The following is a 24,803-nucleotide window of genomic DNA, read 5'->3' as shown; positions in this document are numbered from 1 at the left end:
CAAATTACGATAGTTTCACCTCATCCTTCCCCAGACGAATACCTTTGATGTCTTTTCTTTGCCTTATGCTGTTTGCTAAAACCTCCAGCACAATATTAGATAAGAATGGGGACAAGGGGCATCCTTGTTTGGTCCCCTTTTTCAGGGGACCCCTGTTTGTGTTTAATCCATTGACTACGTTGACTGTTGGCTTTTCATATATAGCTTGTATACCACGTTGGCTGTTGGTTTTTCATGTGTGGCTTGTATTGTCTTGAGGAACTTTCCTTCCATTCCTATCTTCTCCAGTGTCTTAAACAGGAATTGGTGTTGGATGTTGTCAAATGCTTTTTCTGCATCTATTGAGATTATCATGTGGTTCTTATAGTTTTTCATGTCAATGTGATGAATAATACTAATGGTCTTTCGTATGTTGAACCATCCCTACATTCCTGGTATGAATCCCACTTGGTCATGGTGAATTATTTGTTTTATATACTTTTGTATTCTGTTGGCTAGTATTTTGTTAAGGATTTTTGCATCGATGTTCACTAGGTATATTGTTCTGTAGTTCTCAATTCTTGTGGGATCCTTACCCAGTTTGGGTATCAGAGTTATACTAGCTTCATAGAAGAAATTTGGGAGTTTGCTGTCTTTTTCTATGTCCTGGAAGAGTTTGTGTAGAATTGGTGTTACTTCGCCCCTAAATGCTTTGTAGAATTCTCCAGTGAAGCCATCTAGTCCAGGGGATATTTTTGTTGGTAATCCCTATCCTCCTGTGTCTTCCCTCTCATGGGAGTACCCCAGAAGGCCAGTGGGTTGCCTGCTTTGGTGTTGTGGAGGTTGGCCAGAGGTTTCTGTGGAGTGTTGGCTGAGCTGCTTTAGGCCCCCAGGCACACAGGCAAGAATTCCCTGGTAAGTTGGGCAGAGTATCCCCTGGTGGAGGTCGGCAGGGTTTTCCCAGTCTCAGACTAAGCTACACAGGATGAAGCTCACCTAGCTGGGTGTGGCACAGGTGTAAATGCCCTAGGCTAAGGGGAGTGGTCTGGAGGTCAGCGGTGGAGTGTGAAAGAACAAAAGAGAGACAGAGGAGAAAAAAATGGTTAAAAAGTAAGTTCGCTGGACTGTGCAAGGATATAGAGAAGAGAGGGAAACAAGCAACAATGTAGCTGAGTCCCACTCCCTACCCATGGAGCTGCAAGGGTTTTTAGTCCCTGCTCTGAGGCAGCCGCAAACGGTGGCTGTGTTGAGAAAAAGCCCCTGTGCAGCCCTCCAAGACTGGGAGGATATAGAGAAAGATGGAAACAAAAGTAACAATGTAGCTGAACCTCCATCCCTGCCCATAGAGTTGCAAGGGTCCTGTCCCTGTGCCAAGACAGGCAGAGGCAAACTGGCTGTGTTGAGACCAATCCCCCCTATGGGTTCCAAATGATCCCAGCTCTGGCAGATAGTGGCGGGGCCGAGGTCAAGCCCAAGCCGACCTCCACTGAGGTAAGCCAAAAGCCCTCAGCCCCTCAAAACCCCTGGGTCTGTGCCTACTTATCTTTATGATGCTCCTCCTGCGTTCCAGCAGCATTGAATTTCCCTCTAAGCAACTCTCCTGGCCTGAATTCTGCGGAGTCCCTCTGGTATGTTTCACTCCTTCAGCATCTTCCCGGAAGTTCGCCCCCACCTTTTTTTTAAATAGCACACTACCAAGACTAAGACAAGTCTGTAGCCACCCAATGATGCAGAGACATGTCTAAACACATTTGCTTTGTAATAAGCTGTAAGCACATAAACAAGAACCTTAGTAGCTACACATTTTTAAAAAACCTCTTTATTCCCTCCCTACCCCCACCTGGAGGTCAAAAAGAGGAGCTGATACCAAGGGCTCAAATAGAAAGTGAATGTTTAGAAAATAATGATGGCAACATATGTATAAATATGCTTGATACAATTGATGTATGGATTGTTATAAGACCTGTAAGAGCCCCCAAATAAAATGATCTTTTAAAAAAATAAAAACCTCTTTATTGGGAATTGGATGAAGGTTTACAGATCAGATCATCAGTTTTACATTGGATGATTCATGGATGTTTTGTTTCTTCTCATTCATTGCGATCCACTAAATGTAACATTACATATCCCACTTCCTTCCCATTTCTCCTTTCCTAACCCTTCTAAACTGTGTCCACAGGCAAATGCTTCCCTGTTATTCTGAAATCGAGGCTTATTCTTTTTTTTTTTCATCGTTTTATTAGGGGCTCATACAACTCTTATCACAATCCATACATACATCAATTGTGTAAGGCACATTTGTACATTCATTGCCCTCATCATTCTCAAAACATTTGCTCTCCAATTAAGCCCCTGGCATCAGGTTCTTATTTTTCCCCTCCTTCCCCGCTTCCCCCTCCCTCACGAACCTTTGATAATTTATAAATTTTTATTTTGTCATATCTTGCCCTGTCCGACGTCTCCCTGCACCCACTTTTCTGTTGTCTGTCCCCCAGGGAGGAGGTCACATGTAGATCCTTGTAATCGGTTCCCCCTTTCTAACCCACCCTCCCTCTATGCTCCCAGTATCGCCACTCACACCACTGGTCCTGAAGGGATCATCTGTCCTGGATTCCTTGTGTTCCCAATTCCATTGTACATCCTCTGGTTTAGCCAGATTTGTAATGTAGAATTGGGATCATAATAGTGGGGGGGGGGGGACCATTTAGGAACTAGAGGAAAGTTGTATTTTTCTTTGTTGCTACATTGCACCCTGGCTGACTCATCTCCCCGAGACCCCTCTACAAGGGGATCTCCAGTGGCCTACTAATGGACTTTGGGTCTCCACTCCGCACTCCCCCCCCCCATTCACTATGGTAAGAATTTTTGTTCTGATGATACCTGAGACCTGATCCTTTCGATGCCTCGTGATTGCATGTGGGCTATGTTGCTTCTGAGCTAGGTGGCCGCTTGTTTACTTGCAAGCATTTAAGACCCCAAACACTATATCTTTTGATAGCCAGGCACCATCAGCTTTCTTTGTCATGTTTGCTTATGCACCCACTTGTCTTTAGTGATTGTATCATGGAGGTGGGCACACAATGATTAAATGGAGGCTTATTCTAAGGTCTGTATAACTCACTACTGTTATAATTTCACTTACAGACCTATCTGCTCTTGAGCTGAACATTGAGCCACAAACATGCATTCAGTTCTAGACATAAGGGCCATAGTCTGTAGAGTTCTCTTGGTCCTGTCTGACCAGTAAGCCTGGCCTTTTTTTATGTTATTAGTTTTGGGTTGCTTCACATTTTTCTCCCACTCTGTCCTGTACCTTCTCATATGATGCCTTTGGAGCAGTTGGTAGTGATAGCTGCGCACCATCTAGTTCTGGTCTCGGGGTTGTGGGGACTGAGGTTTATATGAATCATTAGTCCACTGGATTATTTCCATGTGTCTTTCTGTTGCCTCACTCTTCTTTCCCCCAGAGGGAGAGGGCTCCACACCTGCACCTTAGATGAGTGGCGATACTGTACTTACTATGATATACAGTCACTTTTCCTATACAGGCTTTAGTTCCTAGGCATAAGTCAGATCCACGGCAAATTAATGCTAGATACATAGAACTTGGGCCTCTAGGTAATGCAAATGGTTTGTATTCAACTACTAATTAAATGATTGTCAGAGCTCAAATATATCTGTAAATACAGTGGAACATTTTGCTTTGTCCCGTCAGGTTGGTTCTGACCCATAACAACCCTAAAGCATACTGGGGGGCGGGGGGAAAAGTTAGAAAATCTTATTGACTATAACCAAGCACCTCGAGGGAATACGGCACTAGGCCTGAGAGCTCAGGACCATAGATAGTCTCTGGAAAGTAAGGTCAATTGATACAACAGGTCTCAAAGACAAAGTTCTATATCTTACTTTGGTGAGTAGCAACTGGAGTGCTAAAAGCTTGTGGGTGGCCTTCTAAGGTGTAGATGTTGGTCTCTCACTGCCTCAAACAAAGAATGAAGAAAATCACAGAGATATGGAAAGGATTAGTCCAAAGGACTCATGGAACTGGTAAATCTCAGTCTCTGTAAATATGAGACCAGAAGAGCTAGATGGTGCCCAGCTTCCATGGCTGATTATTCTCAAAAGGATCCCAATAGGAGATCCTGGATTGGGACAAAATATGAAACAAAACACATTATTAAAAAATATATATCAGGCTTACTGGCCAGATAGAGACAGGTTAAACCCCCAAGATTGTGGCCCTGAATTCCCCTTCATGATTCTAAATTGCCCTGCAACTCTGGACCTGAACTCACTCCCATGGCTCAACTTCCAGCCAACCAACAAACAGGCCTAAAAGGTACATAATAACACAAGACATACAGGCTCAACCTAGACCAAGCAACCTTAAGAGAGCAAAAGTACAGCGTCGGCCCGCCGTAAGACTTAGAGGCAGGAAAGACAAGCAAGTGGAAACAGTAAACAACAGAAGGAAAGGAGACGCATGCTCTTTCATTGTGGGGGTGCAATCAGTGGCACAAAACAGAATATGTAGGACTTGGTGAACAGAAAGCCAATTTGGACTGCAAACTTTCATCCAATGTACAAAAAGTTGAGTCAGCTAACCCACCCAGTAGTGCCATGTAACAGACTTGTCAATCTGCTTCCACAAAGATTGCTGCACCTGGTTCCCATGAGTGGGAATTAACCTGACGGCAATGGCTTTGGGGTTTGCCTTTTAAACTATAGAGCTTAGTCTGTAATAATGAGTAAGACACTAATTGGGGCTTCCACCAAATGAGAGACTACAGTATTTCCAAATGCAAATCAAAGTCACTTTAAATCAAAAATGTGGCCTACAGTCATGTTTTCCAGTCTCCTCTTGGCCTTTATTGTAAGGTTTACTTTCAACCTTGCTGCATCCATCCGTATGCTAGCATGCTTGCCACTGATGTTGAAGAGCACCGTTTCTGAATCCTGTGGGTGGGTGGTCACTGAGTTGACTCTGACCCCTGGCGACCCCTGGTGTGCTGAATCGAATTGCTCCACGGGGTCTGCGAGGCTGTGACCTTTCAGCAGCAGATCACCAGGGGCACCTCTGGGGGGGGGGGGGGTGTTCAAACGGCAGCCAACCTGTTGTCTAGTAGTTGAGTGCTGGCCCGTTTGCATCACCCAGGGGTACCTGAACAGTCTCTGAGCCCCCTCCCCTTTTAATACTTTTAATGGGGGCTCTTCCATCTCTTACCACAATCCTTACATTCATCCAGTGCATCAAACACATTTGCACACATGCCGCCATCATTTTTGAAGCATTCTCTTCCACTTGAGCCCCTGATATCAGCTCCCTATTTCTCCCCCCTCCCAAACCCTTGATAAGTAAGTTATAGATTATTATTTTCATATCTTGTATCATCCTTCATCACCCCTCACCCACTTATGTTGTTCATCCCCCTGGCAGGAGGTTATAGGTTGATCCTTGTGATCAATCCCTCCCCTTTCTCCCCCCACCCTCCCCTAATCCTCCTGATATCTCTACTCTCATTGTTGGCCCTAAGGGGCTTATCTACCCTGGAGTCCCTGTATTGTGGGTTCTTATCTGTAGCAATGTGCAAGTTCTGGTCTAATCTGATTTGTAAGGTAGAATTGAGGTCATGACAGTGGGGGAAAGGAAGCACCAAAGAACTAAAGGAAAGTTGTGTTTCATTGGTGCTGTACTGCACGCTGACTGATTCATCTCTTCCCTGTGACCCCTCTGTGAGGGAATGTCCAATTGTCTACAGAATCACATTGGGTATGATTTTGTTCTGGGTCTTAGATGCCTGATATCTTATCCCTTCAACACCTTGTGATCGCATAGGCTGGTGTGCTTCTCCCATGTTGGCTTTGTTGCTTCTCAACTAGATGGCCACTTGTTTTATCAAGCCATTAAGACCCCAGACGCTATAGCTTTTGATAGCTGGTCACTATCAGCTTTCTTCACCACATTTGCTTATGCACCCATTTTGTCTTCAGTGATCGTGTTGGGAAGGTGAGCATCACAGAATGCTGGATTGTTAGAACAAAGTGTTCTTGTGCTGAGGGAGTACTCGAATAGAGGCCCGATGTCCATCTGCAACCTTAATTCTTAACATAGATATAAGTACATAGTTTTGTTCCCCTCTTTATACATATATTTACATATGTACATGCCTGTATTTGGATCTCTATAAATGTCCTTTGCCTCCTGGTTCTTTCCTCTTATTTCCTTTTTTGAAAACCTCCTCTTTCCAGAGTATGTATCTCCCCAATACATTGTGATTCTACAGGCTGAAATCCTGTGTCTTCATCAACTCCCCTGCCCATGGTAGCCTGAGTCCCAATATAACCATTTATGAATGGCCTATGATATGTGCCTCCTAGGATGTCAACTTCCGACTGTTCCTGTGAACATCTATGAGGGATTGGGCATCAGGGGCAGCCCCAAGTTCCAAGGACTCTAATTGTAGCCACAGTGGAAAGCAGACCCTGGCACCCCTGGAACACAGCCACTTTCAAAGACACAGATGTGCCACTTCCCATCGCAGATGCTTTTGAGTTGGCAGACCCGCCCCAGGATAATGTGCCTAGGCTAACGCTAATGGAGTTGCCTGAACCAGCTAAACAGCTTCCATGCTTCCTGCCCCACGCTTGGCCAGCTTGCTGTCATTTGCAGCAGCTCAAACATGATAAACGTACAAAGAGGAAGAAACCTTCACCTTGAAATTCCTTTCACAGTGCTTTCGCTCATCAGACGTAAGTTAGCTGGAAGGAAACCTGTCTACACAGGTGAATTCACAGCCGAAATAGTAAATACGCTGAGAAGTTAGATTTTAACGATCGTGTTAGGGACTCGCTGCCTTTCTGTGTCCCTCAGGAGTGCGATTTTGATCTGTACATAAGGTGGCATGGGTCGTTCACAAGGGTCTCTTAGCCCACAGCTTTGTAGAACCCAGTGTATCGGCTATGGACCATCCTATTGGGCCATCTTTTCCATTTACAGCAGAGGAAAAAAGCAAAGGACAGCCCAACAGGTGGGGCAGCGGCTTTGGTCTGCAGCTAGAGGTGGCCGAGCTATTAATACCGGCCGGGCGGGCGGGCGGAGGCTCACACAGAAAACCTACCAGATATCCACCTCCCGCACTCGCCTAGCTCCTCTCCACTTCTCAAGGTGAATGGGTTCAAGGTGTAGCTGGTCTGCTCTGCTGGGTTTTATTGTTGGCCCAACTCACGGTGACCCAGTCCACATTGGAGCTTTCAGAAGGTTTTCAGATTGTTCTTCGTAGTTCATCTGAGTTTAGAAGCTCTACTGACGTCTTTTGAGCAGTAACTGTCCACTCGGAAAGCAAACATGGTAGCCGAGTCCCCGCAAACCCAAACCACTGACATGGGGTTGGCTCCCACCCACGGCCCTGTTCAGGGTTCCAAGGCGGGCGCTAACAGCTGACAGTGTCAACGTTCTCCCTCGAATCAGCTGGTGGGGATCCTGTGCACCAGCACAGCCTTCCCTTCTCCCTCCTCCCTCAGCAATCATTTTTACTGCCCCTCCCGCTCACCTCCTGGTTTTGAACCTCCAAAGTACTCTGGAGCTTGGCCAGTCATGGTGGGAGCATGAACCGGGAGCTGCCCACGTTCTGTGTGGGTGGCAAACACCAACTGCCAAGGAGCCAAAAGCAGTCCACACAAAGACAGCACACACATGAACTTTTGCCACTTTTGTATTTTATTGTGGAACTGAGGTTTTTTTTTTCCTTTTACATCAAATATCCTCAATGGAAGAGGGGATATTGCACACAAATATCATAAAAGCACTACATATTACTTTCACTGGAAACTAATTTTCTACATTAGATATGACTGGATAGGATAGAAGTGATGCAGGATTATAAGATATAACACCATACACAGCTGCAGACCGACACAAACACCATTCAGAACAAGAGAGAGGAGTGTGAGGGGCTTCTCTGTCAGGCTCAGGACCGCGCCTCCCCAGGAGGGAGGCGGCTGCAGGCAGCGCAGCACCAAGCGGAACTCAGCTGCCTGTCTTGGTGCTGTGCCCACGGGCAGCCGGGCCTGGACGCCTCTTCCTAGTGGCTCCTGTTCTGGGGAGCTCCAAATGAGGGCAGAGAAGCTACTTATTTATTTTCCCTTCTTTTCAGCTTTTGATGCTGCCTTTTAAATGAACATTAGTAAAGTCACAGGATTTTATTTTTAAACCGCAAATACTTCTATTACCAGGTCAGTAACCTAATTGCTCTGAAGAAAGGCCCATCCCCGGCTGCTTCTGGTGTGTTGTTCAGTTGGCTAAAAGATGAAATGCCTACAGTTCCTTGCATATGGAAACAGGATCTTTTTCTTCTAAATCAGAAGCGCAAAAGGAAAAAGAAAAAAGTTATTATCCTAACTCACAATATCATTACTGAGCAAGAACCTCTTTTGACAGGTGACTAAAGAGAGGCAATTAAAGCAACTTGGGAATCGTAGGACAGCTCGAGAGAGCCGAAGTTTGGGAACAGAGGGAAAGTGGAAGATGGTACAATTCCAGAATTGGATGATGAACTCTTATGACAGGAGGATCGGAAAGCTCCTAAAATTGCGTAAGCTATTGGAGACACTTAAAACATTCATATACACTCGGGAAACCATTCACTATGATATGTAAGGTTAAAAAAAAAAACTTTTTTTTAACTCCATGGGAAATGGTGTTTAAAAGAGGGGAATCAGTCATTGTATCCAGTCTCACCACCAGACTGGGGAAGCATGCACGGGATGGGGTTGAGAAAAGGGTAGAAGTGGTTGGAATCGAGAATGAAGGATCATCTTTAACATTTCGTCTCCGTAGAATTTTAAGAACACTACCAAAAAGGTCATGATCATGAGTGCTTCTTGATGGAATCCCATCGTTTCAGCAGAGTGTAAATTCCTTCCACTCCACATTTCGTCTACATGGTTGGAGTGGTAAACAGGAGCAAACCAGGCTCCTGGAAGTCTGCGTCAGTCCCTATCTCTCACCAAGAGTGTCCACGGTAGATTGTGATAGCGGTTAGAAAACGAATTGTGTTTCTGGATCGAGCAAGATGAGGTTAGTCACACGGGTGGGAAAGGTGTGTCTGGAAGGACAGGAGCAACCTGTCATGCAAATATTGGTTTTCCTGGTGGTCATCACTGGGAACAACGGGTGGGAAAAGGTGCTGAAATATTTCGTAGGAAAAAGAGTCAGCTGACCAGCGGCAATTGTTGTCTTTTTTTTTTCTTCATGAAATTCCTTAGCAAAAAAAGAGAGAGAGAGAGAGAGAGAGAGAGAAAGGAGTAGGGTAGAGTGGTTAAGGGTTGGAGATTGGTTCTAATTCTCCTAAAACAGTTGTACTTCTTACAGCAGAAAACAATTTTCCATGTTGAACGAACTGAGTTGGGGCAAGTGGTAAATAATTGTATCGTCTAGCCACGAAAAATCAACCAGCGGTCTGGATTTGGCAAGAAGGCAGATCATCCTTGAGTGTCTTAGGATGCATGGAATCAGTCTGAAGTAGATGAGTTTTGACTCAATGAAATCATTTTCAGAACAATGGCTTTTCCCATTGTGTGTGTGGTTTTGTTGGTTTTTTTTGTACCTTTGGCCAATCCGTTATATTTTTTAAAGACTTGAAAGAGACAGGGTAATAAATAAAAGTGCTTCTAGAGAGAAGCCTAACAAAAATAGAATCTTAATTTTAAAAAACAACCAAAAAACTGAACATTTGGAAAATGTGGTTCACAGCATTAAGTAGACGGCATCGTCTCCTGGGAAGGGAGCCTGACGAAGCATGCTCAAACCCTCATAGTAGTTAGCAGTGCAGAAATGTACACTTAGCAGTCCGAAAGCAACCAGCAATGTGAATCTTGAAATAAATAACTCACAGACAATAAAATGAGGTCCTCGTCCACTACTTCGTAGATCTGAGCGTCTGCAGTAGGTGCAACAGGACAGAACACAGTACAGAAGGTGTGGGGGAGAAGGGCTCCCTCTGAACGCCGGGGAGCTGCCACTTGAATCCCAACAGCAGTTCCAAACCACGGTCCGGCTTCCCAGGTTTCACAGCTGGATGATGACAGTGATGGAAATGATCTCTGGATACTACAGGTTGAACCGTAGGAGTTGGGAATTCATTTGCTTTGGATGAATTCTGTCTTTCTTTTGCTTTTTCCAGAAAAGAAAAACCTCAAAGCAGATTTGCGCTAGGGTTCTTCTGCACTCAGGCTCGGTTCTTTCGCCTCACGGTCGAACATCTTGAGAGAAGGATGTAAGGTGATGGATGGCCTGGCAAAGGCCTGGAGAAGGAGCCTTTCCAGGCCGCCTCCCTGCCCCCTTCTCCGACAGCACATCCTTGGATTTCTATGGAATGAATCCAGGGCTGGGAGGTATCATTATTCCTGGTACTTATGGGTTTTTAATTAATATTCTTACTGCAAAATCAGACTTCAATCTCACCAGAACTGCAGGAAACAATGATTCTTTTTGTCTTACGAAACACTTAAAAAAAAAAAAGACTGTCACTTGAAAATTTTTCTTTGCATTTTCCTATAAATGAAAAATTTTTAAGAAGTTCATCTATGAAAAGTTCTCATATCTTAAAAAAAATCTGTACATTTGTTCCCATTACACTGAAATTAATGGAAAATAATAATTAAAAAAAAGCTGATGTAAGACAAGGAAGGTAAATACTGTACACTTGCTGAAAATCTCTTCCACGGTCACACCCTCCGTTTTCCCAGTTCTGATCCCAGAAGCCATTTCCGTCTTGAACTTGCAGTAGGAAAGAAGCTGGGAAAGGCTCAACTGGCTTGGCTGAGAGGCCACTGGTGCCCTGAGGTGGTCAACACGCATGACTCAGCACAAACCGCTGCACCCATCAGACCAGCTCCTAGGACCCTCCCCACACACGCACACGTGCTCCTTACTCCTACACGGATGTTTTATAAACTTGCTGTCTCACATTAAAAAATAAGTGCATCAAGTATCTTTGTACATTCAAGTCACTTTCTAAGGCAAATTGTCTACTGTGTGTACTCCCACCTGCTTTGGTATTTGCTTCAGTGAGTCAGGGTGGACTTGGGTGTTGACGCATGCGGGTGAATTGATTCAGAGTGGCCTAAGTGCGTGGACATAGGTTGGGAGCATGCCTTAGATCAGCCTACTCCTTTGTTTACAAAGTCGGAGAGTCAGAGCACTTTCCCAGCGGTCTACACTCGCTACTTTGTAGGTGTGTAGACCAGAAATTGAAGGAGCGGAATTAAGGCGTGGAAATCTCACATGCCTTCCTAACCAGCCAATTTGTCTTAGAAAAGTGAGACCTGGGCGACGCAGACAGTCACAGGGGAAACCGTTCCCTAGGTAGACTACAGAATTCGATTGCCTGAGAAAATGCAGACCTCACGCTTAGTTATTGTCTCATCCTTCCCCCACCCCACGCTGTTTCTCGCTGGAGCCCTCACCAGCAAGCTTTCCTTCGACACCCCCTTCTCTTGCCTTCCTTTGCTTCCTCACTCGGTTTCTCTCTCTGAGCGCGCGCGCTCGCTCTCTCTCTCTCTCCCTCTCTATCTCTCTCTCTCGCTCTCTTTCTAAGACAAATGCCTCGACCTAGCAGAAGTCCGTTGGGTTTGCGAGTGCATGGTGTCCAACGTTCAGCAGAGGTGAGCGGGGTAGGTACGTTTGCAGTAATTGGAATCCTACGGTGGGATCACTGTTACTTCCTTAGCAATCAGCGGAACCGAGAAATATTAGTGACTTGCATCGCCAGGACACAGTATAGCTGTTGGCAGGTAATCAGTTCAGCGACTTCATTAGACGAATTGATTTTTTGTTTTTTGTTTTCTTAGAAAAGGTGGTTTCAAACTGAGGAATTTCTGGACACAGAGTTTCGATCCTGCGGGTGGCTGGCGCTGGTTCTACAGTTCGATCTTGCATGCGGGGAAGGATTCGTCTTGCATCACCACGGTGCTGCTGCTTGCTAAAACCATGATGTTGAGGTCTTGCTGTTTCTCGTGCGTCTCCTGGTACCATTCTCTCATCACTTCTGAGTCATGAGTTGGGATCAGGGTCACCTACAGGGAGAGAGAGGAATGAACTATGTAAGGGCGGAGCCAGAAACTTAAGAGAAGGGGAAAAAGGAAAGGAAAACAAAACCCCACCCTTGGGGCACAACCCGAAGGCTCTCCTTCGACCATTAGAAGACGACGGGGAGGGTGGGGGGGGGGGGTGTGTGTCTATTTTCTGTTTGTCTCAGAAATGCAGAGGGCTTTTTGACTGACGTTTTTCAGGAAGCTGAATGAATCCCCGAAGGAATGACATGTTCTGCAGGGGGGACCTGGCACCACAAGCAAGTACCGACTAGTCGGCAAGCTCTTCCATGTTTGTGCTAGTTTCTCAATCCTTCAGGGTTAGCGAAGCTCTTCAGAGATGACCCAATATCTTGTATGTCCTTGAACACAACTGGGGAGCTTTACAGGAGAGATACTGTTGAATCCAAGCAATTGTACTATCGTGGCAGCTGAGCGCCCTTCTGCACACTCCCTGCACATCCCCTAGCAACCCTGTATGTGGTAGAGTAGCCCCACCCTCTGCGCCTTCCCCAGGCCGTCGTTCTTTCTGTGGCAGCAGAAAGATCCTCCTCCAGAGCAGCTAATGATTTTGAACTACTGACCTTGTGGTTAGCAGCCTGATGCAGACCCACTACACGACCAAGGCCCCTTAAATCCCTTCCAAACACCAAACTCACTGCCACCGAGTGCCACTGACCCACAGTGACCCTACAGGACAAGATAGAACTGCTGTGTGAGTTTCTGAGACACTCGAAGTCCTCGGGAGTCCACGAATTGTGTGTCGTGAACCTTTTATCCCAAGAACAAAGACGTTTATGTTTACGTTGGGTGTGTGGTTGGGGGTGGAGGAGCAGAGTCCGAGGGCAATGGCTTGAATAGTGAAATCTGAATGTTATGTTCTTGAAGCAATCGCTGGGTGCTTCCCGTTACATCTCAATGAGTAAGGGACAAGTGAGTCGATGTCGTGTCCTGCAAACCCAGTTTACTGCATGACCCTCTGAAGAACCACCGACAACACAGAGATCAGGAAGGGCCACTGCTGAAATAGGAGCAGTGAGTGACCCGTGGCCAGACATGACGCTTGGCTGTGGGAAACAGGAGTGCTGGAGAGTGTTTCAGGCAAGGCTTTCCTAAGGAGCACCTTTCTCACCTGGTCCACTTATGAAACCCTAAGGAGTCAAGACAGTTCTTCAGTAGCGCTCGCATTTGAACCTGACACCTTCGGTTTATACACAGTCCCTTTGGTCTCTCTGGGGCGAGTGACTGGGGCCCATTTTGCAGATTGATTATGTACTCACGAAGGCAGGGTGGTCGCCCTCCAAGACCACGGTGCTGGTGCCAACACTAATATAGGAGATCGTGTTCTGTGTGTTAAATCTAATTTCCCCTCTAGATGTCGAGGGTGACAGAGGCCCGGGGCTCGGTGCACTGTCCTTGAGCTCTTACCTGCATGTTGCTGCCCCACTGAGCCTTCCCTTCCAACAAGGCATCCAGGACCGCCCGGCTGGGCTCCTCGGCGGCGGCATCATTTCCACTCACCACGTAGTAGGATGACCTCACTCTCTTGAAAAACTCAACATCGACATTCTTACTATTGCTGTGGTTAGGGATGTAGCACAGGTCCAAATATACGGGGGGTCCTGGCGGCACGGCTGAGGACTTGGCCGCCTTGGCAGTTCCGGGGCCTTTGGTAAATAAACAAGGCAAAGAAAAGGCAAAGGTCACAGCAATGAGAAGGGACCTGCACATCCAGCCCACCTTCCCTCCCCATCCACAGAGAGCCCCTCCGCAACACATAGTGGGGAGCTTTTCAAGATCCTGTCTTGAGGAGAGAACAGAGCTCTGTGGCTAAGGGGCATTTTTTTTTTAAGTCTAAGGGAGGCACCGGCATTTAGTAAACTGTAGTCAAGGGATCTCAGTAATCCACTCTTAAGATCTCATCTGGTAGCCATTTTACAAGCAGATGGATTATCTCACCCTCACACTGGATCTTGCAAATGGAGGTTTTAGCAACCAAATAGAACAGAGCAGAACTGCCCCAGTGGGGTTCTGAGGCTGTAACTCTTTGTGAGAGCAGAAGGTTTCTCCTTTCTCCCATGGAGCGTTGGTGGGTTGAACTGCTGACTTGGTGGTTAGTAGCCCAACACGTAACCCATTACATCACCAGGGTCCTGTTCTCTCCTCCGGCCAGGATTCTGAAAAGCCAGACATGACCCTCCCAGGAATGAGGCTGGATACCGAGGGTTGGCAAGAGGAAGGTTCAGAAAGACTAGGCTTTCCCTAGCCAAGGAGGATATACCAGAGTAGGGAGAGGGACAACTTTACAGCCAAAATTCCCAGACTAAATCAGAATAGCCTGGGAAGCGTAAGCATTCAGATTGATCTAAAAACAAAAAACCCTGGCGTCTCGATTGTGCCAGGAAAGCAGGAACCACCCCCTACCATTCTGAAGCCTGTGGGCCTCACCCAGCCTGCCCTTCACAACACGTTGTCTTTCTGTTAGGTGAAGGAGACAGACACCCACTGCAGCAGAGTCCCTGCGGGCTCTTCTAACTGGTGAGCCCCTCAGTAGGCCTTTTGCCAGCTTTTCTGCTGGAGAATAGTGCTTCCTTCTCCTCCCCCTCCCCACTTAGGCCAAGTCTGAAGTCTGGGCAGGGGTGCATGTGGAGAACACAAGCCATTAAACATTCAAACGAAATCTTTTCAAATCCAGTATGACTGACAGGATGAGATGACGGGGAGTAGGGCTGAAAATGGGTTTCTAAAAGGAGCTCAGATCATTTAAAATCCCCATTGCACATTATGGTTCAAATGAGGAGACACTGCTCTTGCCGCTCCTCCCCCACTGCACCCCAACCCCCCCCCCCCCCGACACACTGTTCACACCGAAAATCTGACTCTTAGAAGGTCAAATGTATTCTCAAAAACTCACTAGCTACCCTATAGGACAGGGTAGAAGTATCCTTGTGAGTCTCCAAGACCCTTTATAGGACTAAGAAGCCCTGTCTTTCTCCCGTGGAATGAATGGCTGGTGGTTTCGAAGTGTTGACCTTACATAAGCTGCCCAATGTGTAACCGTTATGCTACCAGGGAGCTATCACGGCAGTCACTCTGGATGCTCAGGGAGAATCACCTGAGGAGCTTGCCAAATGACTGATGCCCAGGCCCTGCCCTCCACAGTACGATTTACAGTGGGGCTGAGGCTGTGGCCTGGCCCCCCTCTTTTAAACGAGCATCCCAGGTGATTCTAATGTGCAGCTGGTGTGGAAGTCGCTGCTCTATCAACACGAGCTGGATTTTGATGCTTGGTCCTCTTTGTTCACTACGGGGCTTTGGAAGACTAGTCACACAGCCTAAACCAACAGTGAATTGAATGGTCCGATTTCAGTGTTTAGTCTTGCAGCAGATTGGCGGATAATTATCAGCCAAAGTGATATTTGAATAAATTCACTTTTTTTTTCTTTTCACCAGACAAACTGATCATTGTAATGAATCTGAGCTAAAAGTCCTCAAAATATCCATTTTGAGGCCTCCTTAGCGTAGAAGTATGGGTTCCATTTCCATTGGAAACTTCACTCCATCCCTGCTGGCAATTCCAGATGCATTTGGCTCATGGAAGCAGGAACTGAGGGGGTAACGGCCAGAGGTCGGCTGAGGTTTGTTTTAGAAATCAACTAATAGTGTAATTGTGCCTTTTAGAGGTCTATCTGAAAAGCATTTTAGAGAAAATTCAAATGAACTCCACTTTATTATTTTATCTTACCTTTAAATGATCTCTTTACATGACTAAAAAGTTTGGTTTTTTTTAATCAGTTGTGGGAGCTTGGGTCTGCAGTTTGGTATGTTTGATAGCAAATTTGTTTCTACCTGTTTAAGTGAAGTACATGTTTTTTTCCTAAGTTCAGGTTAGTTGACAAATCTTTCAGATCAAGGGGTGAACTGTCAGGTTCCTCCAATCCCCCTGAATGATTTTAAGCACAAACAGCTGCAGCTTGTTGTATTGTCATGCATGATATAGACCAAATCTGACCAGAACCCATCCTGAAACTGATTATCCATATTGTTTAAAATAAAACTTTGTAGCTACAACAGATATTTCCTAAAAATGTACTGTATTTGAGATCTCCAAAGCTTCCAGGTCTTGGTGGCATAGTGTTTACACGTTGGGCCGCTACCTGCAAAGTCAGCAGTTTAAAACCACCAGCCGCTGTGAGGGAGAAGGGAGGGGCTCTCTACTCTTGTAGGAAGCTAAAGTGTCAGAAACTCATCAGGGCAGTTTCACCATGTCCTATAGGATCGCTATGTGTCAGCATTGATTTGATGGCAAAGTGAGTTTTGGTTTTGGAAGTTCTCCATTCAGATATTCTCTAATAAACAATGTCACTTATATAATTTGCTTTATATTTGGGGGTCAATTTTTATTACTTTGTGAACTATGGCCAAACCCCCCACAATGACTAAATGAAACAAATTAAATGCATTAGTACAAATCAGTTGGGTTTGAAGCACAAGGAAGCTGGGTGGCCTGTTCATAGAAAAACCCAGGTCATTTCTGAGGACATGAGAAATCTAGAATGATCAGAGTGAAGATCATTGCCAAACTTGAACCAAACTGACTGCCATCGAGTCAATTCTGACTCATGATGACCCTACAGACAGGATGGATAGAACCGGCCCTAGAAAGCCCCATCTTCCTCCCACAACGCGGCTATTGGTTTTGATCAAAGCAAGTTTGGGCTTTGACTCTGCAGTCAGCAGCCCAATGTGTAACCACACACACCACAGGGCTCCTGGTTATTACCAAGTGCGATCTTAGTCTGAACAGCATTCTGAGGCTCCGCCCGGGAAACTGAGGAGCCAGAGGCGGGTCACAGGGGAGAGCTTTCAGTGATCTCTCTCGGTGTGTCCTGGGACTCACCAGCTAACTGCAGCTGTGGTGTTTACTGGCTGTCAGAACAACAAAACAAGGTGGTATCTCCATTGTGTTTCATGGGGAGATATCTCCAGCCTGCTTTTTTTTTTTTTAATGGAATCTAAATCCTGGGGTTAATCCACCCATTCCAGCCTGATGCTGCACATTTTGCTTTTCCCGCGTCCTGTGGGAGCTCTGGGTCTGTCACCCCAGCTCTGTTCTGAAACCAGCGCACCACAGTCCTCCAGAGGAGGTTTGCAAACACACTCTTGGTTCGGAAGACTGGTAACAGAGCTTCGGCTGCTGTGGTTAGCAGCCCAGAATAGTGCTGGACCGGGAAGCCCATCCAATGAACCAGAGCTTGTCTGGGTCCCATGCTCATCAGGGCCTCGCTGGGCTGGGCTTCCTACCTTCTGGCCGAGAGGATAGGCAAAGGAAGGTCCAGTACCACCCTGTGCCCTCCTATCCCGCTAGCACAAATACAGAGAAGGGAAGATTCCCAGTGGTTTCTCCCAACAAAAGCACAACCCTTGGGGCCTATGGCAGGGTGCCCGGATGGTCCTTGACTTACCTGCAGTCGCTGTCTTGACCGATTTGGATGTGGAGACATTGGTGGCGTTCTTGGTCTCCTTGTCTTTCTCTTCCCCGCGAGCAGCTTTGACCTCCGGAGCGGTGGTGGTTTTCGATGCCTTTTCCACCGATTCTTTCTTCTTAGGAGAAGCCACTCTGGACACCTTGTCTGAGGACTCTTTCAACCCCACTGGTTTGGGGGAAGACGCAGATGTCTTAGACTTCCCATCGGCCTTTTTGACAGGCGAAGATGACTTGGTCTTCGTGCCTGGCTTTTTGGTTTTGGTCTTCTCTTTCAGGTCTTTCTTGAGCGCTTTGCCCAGGTTCTGCTCAATGGCCAAGGCCTCTGGGTCCACCATGGACACATCGGGGTGGCGAGGAGATGGGCTCCGGTCTTGCATCGGGGCCGGAGGTGGGTCCATGTGTTTGTATGTCACGGTTTTGTCCGTGGGGATGGTTTCGGATTCATCTTCAGAGTCGATGTTGGCATCCGCTGTGATGGAGGGGCACTCCTCGGTCTCCGGGGGGACATCGGAGTCTGTCTGGGATGGGGCAGACTCGCTGACGGAGGTGGGAGGTGTTTCATCACACTGCCGCCCCTGTTGCTTGCCTCCTGGAGGTGGCGGGGCGCCCCCAGATTGAGTGAGGGGCTTCTCAGACTCATCAGTTGGCTCATCGCTGGCAAACCACTCTAAGGGGTTAGGATTAATGAAGGAGGGAGAGAGCTCCGTCTTGGGATGCTTGTATTCACAAGAGGTCACAAGGCATAAATCCACGTCCTGGCGGGCCTCTGAGGGTGACTTATCTGCAGCGTAGCATCGGTCTGACGTCTCATAGGAATATGTAGATGACTGGGGGGTCCTGGTGATCTTCTCCGTGGTCTCATAGCAGTAGGTGGACGAATCGGGGGTTCGTGTGGTTTTTGTAGTCGTCTCATAGGCGTAACATTCGGACTCAGGAAGACTGGTAATTTTCTCAGTGGTCTCATAGGAGTAGCTGGTATCCTCCAGGGTGTGGCCACCATCTTCCGTGTCGTCATAGCCATTGCTGATGTCATCCAGGAGCCTTCTAGACCTCTCGGTCTTTTCATAGCTGTACCCACTCACGTCCGGGGTCCTTGTGGTCTTCTCGCTTATCTCATAGGAGTAGCCACCCTCCTCGGGGGTCCGCGTGGTCTTTTCTGTAATTTCGAAAGCATAGCCACCATCTTCGGGGGTCTTGGTGGTTTTCTCAATGGTCTCATAGGAGTAGCCGATGTCACTTGGGGATTTGGTGGTCCTCTCGGTCTTCTCATAGTAATAGCCACCGGCCTCTTGGGTCCGGTCGGTTTTGTCATAAGACTCATAGGTACAATCTTCTTCACCTGGGGATTTGCTTGTTTCCTCTGACTTTTGATAGGCATAGCTAAAATCACCAGGGGTCTTCCCTCCATCGTCAGTCTCCAAGCCAGACGCAGTCAACTCTCTATTCAAGGCTAGGTGGTGTTGCATGGTGTCAAATAACATTGAGGCACGGAAGCTGTAGGACGCTGCGGATGCTGCATCCACTGGCGGAGAAGAGGACGTGTAGCAAGCTGCTGCGTTCTCTCTGGCTGCAGAGGCCGAATCTGAAAAGCTAGGGGAGTATAAAGGAGAGGCCTCTCTTGGGGTCAGTGGGGAGATATCAGATTTTGGCGAAAGCTTCTCTCCATCCGGACGTTGCACCTTCTCTGAGGTGAGTGAAGCATATAAGGACATCTCTCTGGGAGGAACCACATCAGACAGAGTATCTTCCTGGAGAGGAGACGCTATCTGAGAAGGGGTGTGTGCAGAAGAGGTGGATGGGGAGGCCTCGACCTGAGATACGGAGATGAGCTCAGAAAGATCATTATCTTGGGTATAGGATGGCTCCTCCGCTGGTGGTATCTTATGCGATAAACTGGAGTCCTGCAAGTCGGGACTATAGTCCACTTCAGTTGGCCCGTTCTCAGTGATGTGAAGTACACCTGCCCCCACAGCAGGGTGGTCTGGAGACTGTCGGCTAAAGTCCATAGCAAGAGAGTGTTCAGGGGATTCTTGGCCAAATTCAATCGACATTGAAGACTGTTCGGATCTGTGGTCTTGAACCGGTGTCCCGGACTTGGTTGTCTTAGGGGAGAAGTCTGGCGGAGAGATCGACATTGGTCTTGGGCATTCCTCTTTAGATGGAGACATTTCTGTTTCCTGGAAAGTCGTTGGCGTTTGAACAACGGACACCGACAGGGAGTCATCGACCTCGGTGGAATGCGGGGAGCCCACCTCAGCATGCAGAGAAGGGGACACATCATCCGTCGTTGGCTCTGGAAAGGAGTTTGTAGCCACAGAAGCGGTGGAGACTGACGCCACCCCCTCGATGTGAGAGTAGGTGTCTTCTGCGACACCCTCATCCACGGGCGTAGCTGACTTGTCTGAGACGGTGCCTTCGGAGATGGACATCTTGGTGTCTTCCTTCAAAGAGCCAAACTGGCTGACGTCGATTTGCGTCGGAGAAACCTCTCCTCCGAACTTTCTTTCATCCAAAGCCAGTCCTGGTTGAGAACCTGGGGCGTCAGCGTCATCGGTGGTCTTTTCTCTCTCCAAGTCTTCCTTTATTGGTATGAAGTCTGCGCTGGCCTTCTCCAGTCTCTCTTGGAAGAGACCGGTGGAAGTGATTTCAGAAACTGGGCTGGTTTGGTCTAGAACACTTTGCTTTCCATTTGTTCCTTCAAAGGGACTTCGACATCTGCTAGGAGTCTTGTCATCCACACTTAGAAAGCTCTCGTAGGCAGACTCTGAGCCAATCAGAGGAGGACTGCGTAAAGGAGACAAGACTTTTTCGATAGGAGACGCCGAGTCAGGCACGGGCTCGTCCATGGGGCTTACGGAAGGCCTCTCATCATCGTTGGTGTCGTCGAATTCAAAACTCACCGGAGCGGCTGGTGGCTTCTCCCTGACTTCGGCGGGGAGGTGACTAGCCTTCTCGTCAGTGGGAGACTGGTAGTAAGGGGTGTGGCCAGCACTGCCGGTCACAGACTGCGATGGAGACACCACTTCCAGCGTCTTATCCTCGGGGCTAGCGCAGTGTTCTTCCACGACTTCTGGGGTCACCTCAGGAGACACCGGCACGGTGGCCTCTGCGGAGACATTGATCTCATTGGGTGTCAGGGAGAAGTTCACACTACGTTCCCCCAGGGGGGTCTTTTCAATGGGTGACGGTGGCGATGGACTCAGAGACAGCGGGCTCTTGGACGGGCTACGCTTGTCATCTGGAACGGCGGGCACGTCTGTGAGCTCCAGCGCGGCGCTGCCTCTCACGCCTCTCTCTTCGGCACAGTAAGCGTCGCGCAGAGCGGATTTGCTGAACTTGTCCTCTTCCATGGACGAGGGCGGGGAGATGGTAGAGGCCGAGGCGTTGTAGTCCTTGCCGTCGGTGGCGTCCGTTTTGGACCCTTCCGACAGTCCGTTGAGTGAGACCCCGGGCTTGGGGTACTCCTGAGCATAGACGGAGGACTCGTACTTGGTGACGTTGACGAACTCCTGGGACGGGGACTCCGTGTCCTCGTTGTTGGTCTCGTCACTCATCACGTCGCGGGGCGTGGACATCTCGTCCATGGGGGTGGGCTCGCTGGAGATCTCAATGGTCGACTGCGTGTAGCCAGAGGTGGCGGTGAATTCCTCGGGCTGGTCTTCTCGGTTGTCCTCGTCCGAAGCGGTGGCCTCGCTCTCCGAGCCTCCGGGTAAAGTCTCGTCGTGAATCGTGGCGGCGGCTTCTCGGCCGGGGGACGGGGCTCCCGGCGGCTTGCCCGAGGCGCCCAGAAACCCGTACTGATCCTCGGCGCCCCCGGCCTCCGCAGCCTTGTCCACCACGGCCATCACGTAGTCCTCCACCTCCGCTCTCCCCGCCTCGTACTCGTCCTCCCTGGCGTCCTCCGCCCTGTCCTCTTCGTCGCCCTCCTCCTCGGATGGCGCCGCCTCCCCCTTCTCCAGGGCCTCATCCATGTCTTCTTCGGCGCGATCGTCCCCACTGGCCACCGACGGCCTCTTCTCCCGGAGGGGCCCGTCGGCGTCCGCGGGCGCGCGGAGGTCCTCCTGCGGCTGCTGCTCGGGGCTGCGCTTGGCGCTGCTCACCTCCGCGTCGTCGTCCCCGTCGCCGTCCTCCTCGGCCTCCTCGGTCTCCGCCTTCTCTTCGTAGTCGCCGGCCTCGGACGATTCTTCGAAGGCGGCTCCTTCATCCTCAAACTTCTCCATGTCCTCCCCGCCCTGCTTCTCAACGACGGGCTCCGGCTCCTCGGGCGTCTGCTCGCACTCGCCCTCGCCCTCGGTCGTGGTGATGCCCTCGTCGGGCGACTCGGCGGGGCCCGGGGGCACCTCGGTCTCGCGCTGGATGACGTAGGCGTCCCCGGGCTCGGGCTCCCTCCGCTGCTCTTCGTCTTCCGCGGGCGCCAACGGAGGCTGCCTGTCCTGGGCCACGTCGACCTCTTCGGCCTTTAGCTCTTCAAAGTCCTTGGTCAAGTCCTCCGGGGAGGACATGAGCGACCTCTCGGCCTCCAGGTCTTTGGCGGGGCCGGCGGCGGCGGGGCCAGCGGCCACGGACAGGGCGGCGGCGGCAGCCACGGTGCCGATGGCGGCGGCCGCAGCCTCTGCCGTCTCCTTCTTCGTGACTTTCGTCTTCCCCTTCTCCTTGGACTTGGCGGCGGCGGCGGCATCTTTCTTGACAGGCTCTTCCTTCTTGGGTGCTTTGGGTTTTAGCGCCGTGGGCTTCTTGGCGTCGGGGAGTGGCGTGGATGATTTCTTCACGTCTTTGGAAACCTTCTTGATTTCTCTTTTGGGCTCCTTCTCATCCTTTTTAGCTTCCTTCTTCTCGTCCTTCTTCGCCTCCTTCTTGGCATCCTTCAGCGGCGTCTCTTTCTTCACCTCTTTCTTGGATTCCTTTTTCTCGTCTTTCTTGACTTCTTTTTTGACTTCCTTCTTGGCCTCTTCCTTTTTGGCCTTCTCGTCCTTCTTGACGGGCGCCTTCTCGTCCTTCTTGACGGGCGTCTTCTCGTCCTTCTTGACGGGCGCCTTCTCGTCCTTCTTGACGGGCGCCTTCTCGTCCTTCTTCGCCACTTCCTTCTTTGGCTTTTCCTTCTCCTCTTGCTTTTCTTCAGATTTTAGCTTTGTCTCCTTTTTCACCAGCTTCTCCTTGGTGACTTTGGGTTTGACGTCCGTGGCTTGCTTGTCCGCCACCTCGGCCTTCACCGAAGGCTGGTCTTCTTTGCTGGGCGCCTGCTTCTCGCTCGCGGCAGGTTTGGTCTCTGTTTTGGTCGGCTTGTCCTTTTTCACTGTGACTTTGTCTTTGCTTTCCACCTTGGGGGGCTTTTCCACCTGGTTAGCTTTGGGGACCTCGGGGGCTTCTTCTTTGGACTCTTTCCGCACCGATTTGCCGCCGCTCGGGAGCGGTTTGGGAGCTGGCTTCAGACTCTCTCGGCTATCGGCCCTCTGCTTCAGTTTCACTTGCTTCACCGCGGGGCTGGCTACCTGGCCAGAAAGATCTTTCTGGGTGGCCAGCGGCTGTTTCAGGAAGTCTAAATGCTTGAGTTTCTCCAGCCCTTCCAGGATATTGTACTGGGCGCTGTTTCCCGGAAAAAGGACTCGGACGATCTTCTCGGCTGGGTTTGCTGGGTGCCACACGATCAGTGAGGAGACGGAAGTCACATAGGAAACGGGGATATCGATTTCTTGCCCATTAGGCAGAAGGAGTTCAGCCTTGTCTTTGTGAGTGCCAGTCCACTGCTGCATAAAATACTGCATTTCTTTGCTGCTCTTGACCGGGTTGAGCACATACATCTCTAGCTTACCAACTCCCATCTTCTGGAAAAGAATGACGGGCTCGATGGCATTGCCCACACTTCTAAATAGAGGTTCCGGTTTCATGGACAGTCTGTTCAGGTACTGAAGGGTGAAACAGGCCTCTTCCAGGCTTCTCTTCATCTTGATGTTGGGCTCGGGGTTCTTCAGGTTTTCCGGCACGTTAAGAAAGACCACCCCTAAGTCAGGGGAGATGAGGTTTTTCATCCAGTCACTATTGGTGGTGGAGCCCTGGGACTGCTCCTCCTCCAGCTCAGCGATCTTCCGCTGCAGCATGCTGTTGATTCCCGGCAGGTTGTCGTCCCCGATGTGGGTGAGCAGGATGGAGTCCACCCGGTCTAAGTGGCGGATGAGCTTCCAGAAGCAAGACTTCCTCTCCGAGCCTCCGTTGATGAGCATGTTGAAGCCATTCACTGCGAACAGCGCAGAGTCGCCTCGTCCTCCGGGGAAGATGTAACAGCAGGGCTTGGACAGCTTCAGAAAGCCGCCAGACGTGGGAGGTTCCAGGATGTCAAAGGGCGAGGGGACCTCCACCGATTCTGAGAGATACTCGGTGAACTCGGAGAGGCCCTCCATTTCTGGCAAGATAGAGGCTGAGTTGAGTTTAATATTGATGAAATCTTGGAGGTTGTGTCTGTCGAGGTTGGAGTTCTTCCAGTCCCCTTCTTCAGGGCAGAACAGGGTTAAACTGGCCTTGTTGGCAGGGTGGGTGGTGCTCAGTAACTCCCCGATCTGGGATTGAAAGAGAGGGGAAGAAAGATTGGAGTCAGGGGTCCACCATCTGCATCTATTACTGGGTATTATAGGATCACTGGGTGATTCGGGGACGGCGCTTTCCTCTAGTGATACTAGTTGGTTGAAATCGGAAATGCTTCCCAACTGGCAGGTAAACAGCCCCCATCCTAAGATCCCTACGACCCCCTCCTGCCACCCCAGCCCTGCCCTTGATCCAGCAGTCTGGAGGCCCTTCGTGCCCGGCAGGGGAACTCCCGGCCCTGTTCTGGGCCCGGGGTCAGTGCCGTCTGGATCAGCAGGGCCTGGGCCACAGCAATGATGACCTATTGAGAATATCATGGGCAGCATTTGCTATGCAAAGAGGCCCTATCAGGAAATTCTCAGCTACCAGAGGGAAGGCTGTGTGAACCATCCATCACTGAAACGGAAATGTCTTCTTTGATTCCTCCGGACTGGGCAAAAATGACCGATTGACACATTTAGCAAACAGGACATTTGTTGGTGTCTCCTTTGAGGTTTTGGTAGGTACAAAAAGGGCTGGGGGTTGGGGAGACAAGTTTTATTTTTTCTAGGAGAAAGGAAGTTATGGACTGGCTATTACGGCATAATGACTGGTTTCTGGTATCTGTTCACAGATTCTCAGACTAAAACTCAAAGGGTGGTTTTGCAAATACAAAGGCTTCTACCGGCAC

At 49.2% G+C, this 24,803-nt stretch overlaps 1 protein-coding gene across 2 annotated transcripts in view; it reads right to left on the bottom strand.

Moving 5' to 3' along the window:
* Positions 1-9,181: 9,181 nt before the first annotated feature.
* Positions 9,182-24,803, bottom strand: part of MAP1B (microtubule associated protein 1B) — a 112,535-nt gene continuing 96,913 nt past the window's right edge. For both annotated transcript variants that reach the window (XM_075541153.1, XM_075541154.1), the window contains 3 exons: positions 17,535-24,108; positions 13,498-13,736; positions 9,182-12,054 (listed from right to left, as the gene is read on the bottom strand). In XM_075541153.1, coding sequence (XP_075397268.1) covers positions 11,899-12,054; positions 13,498-13,736; positions 17,535-24,108 — 6,969 coding nt within the window. In that variant the 3' untranslated portion in view covers positions 9,182-11,898. The remainder of the gene's footprint in view (positions 12,055-13,497; positions 13,737-17,534; positions 24,109-24,803) is intronic.

Source organism: Tenrec ecaudatus, chromosome 2 (assembly GCF_050624435.1).
Source record: "Tenrec ecaudatus isolate mTenEca1 chromosome 2, mTenEca1.hap1, whole genome shotgun sequence".
Lineage (NCBI taxonomy): Eukaryota > Metazoa > Chordata > Mammalia > Afrosoricida > Tenrecidae > Tenrec > Tenrec ecaudatus.
Note: the sequence above shows the minus strand (reverse complement) of the source record. Positions and strands in the feature narration are given on the sequence as shown.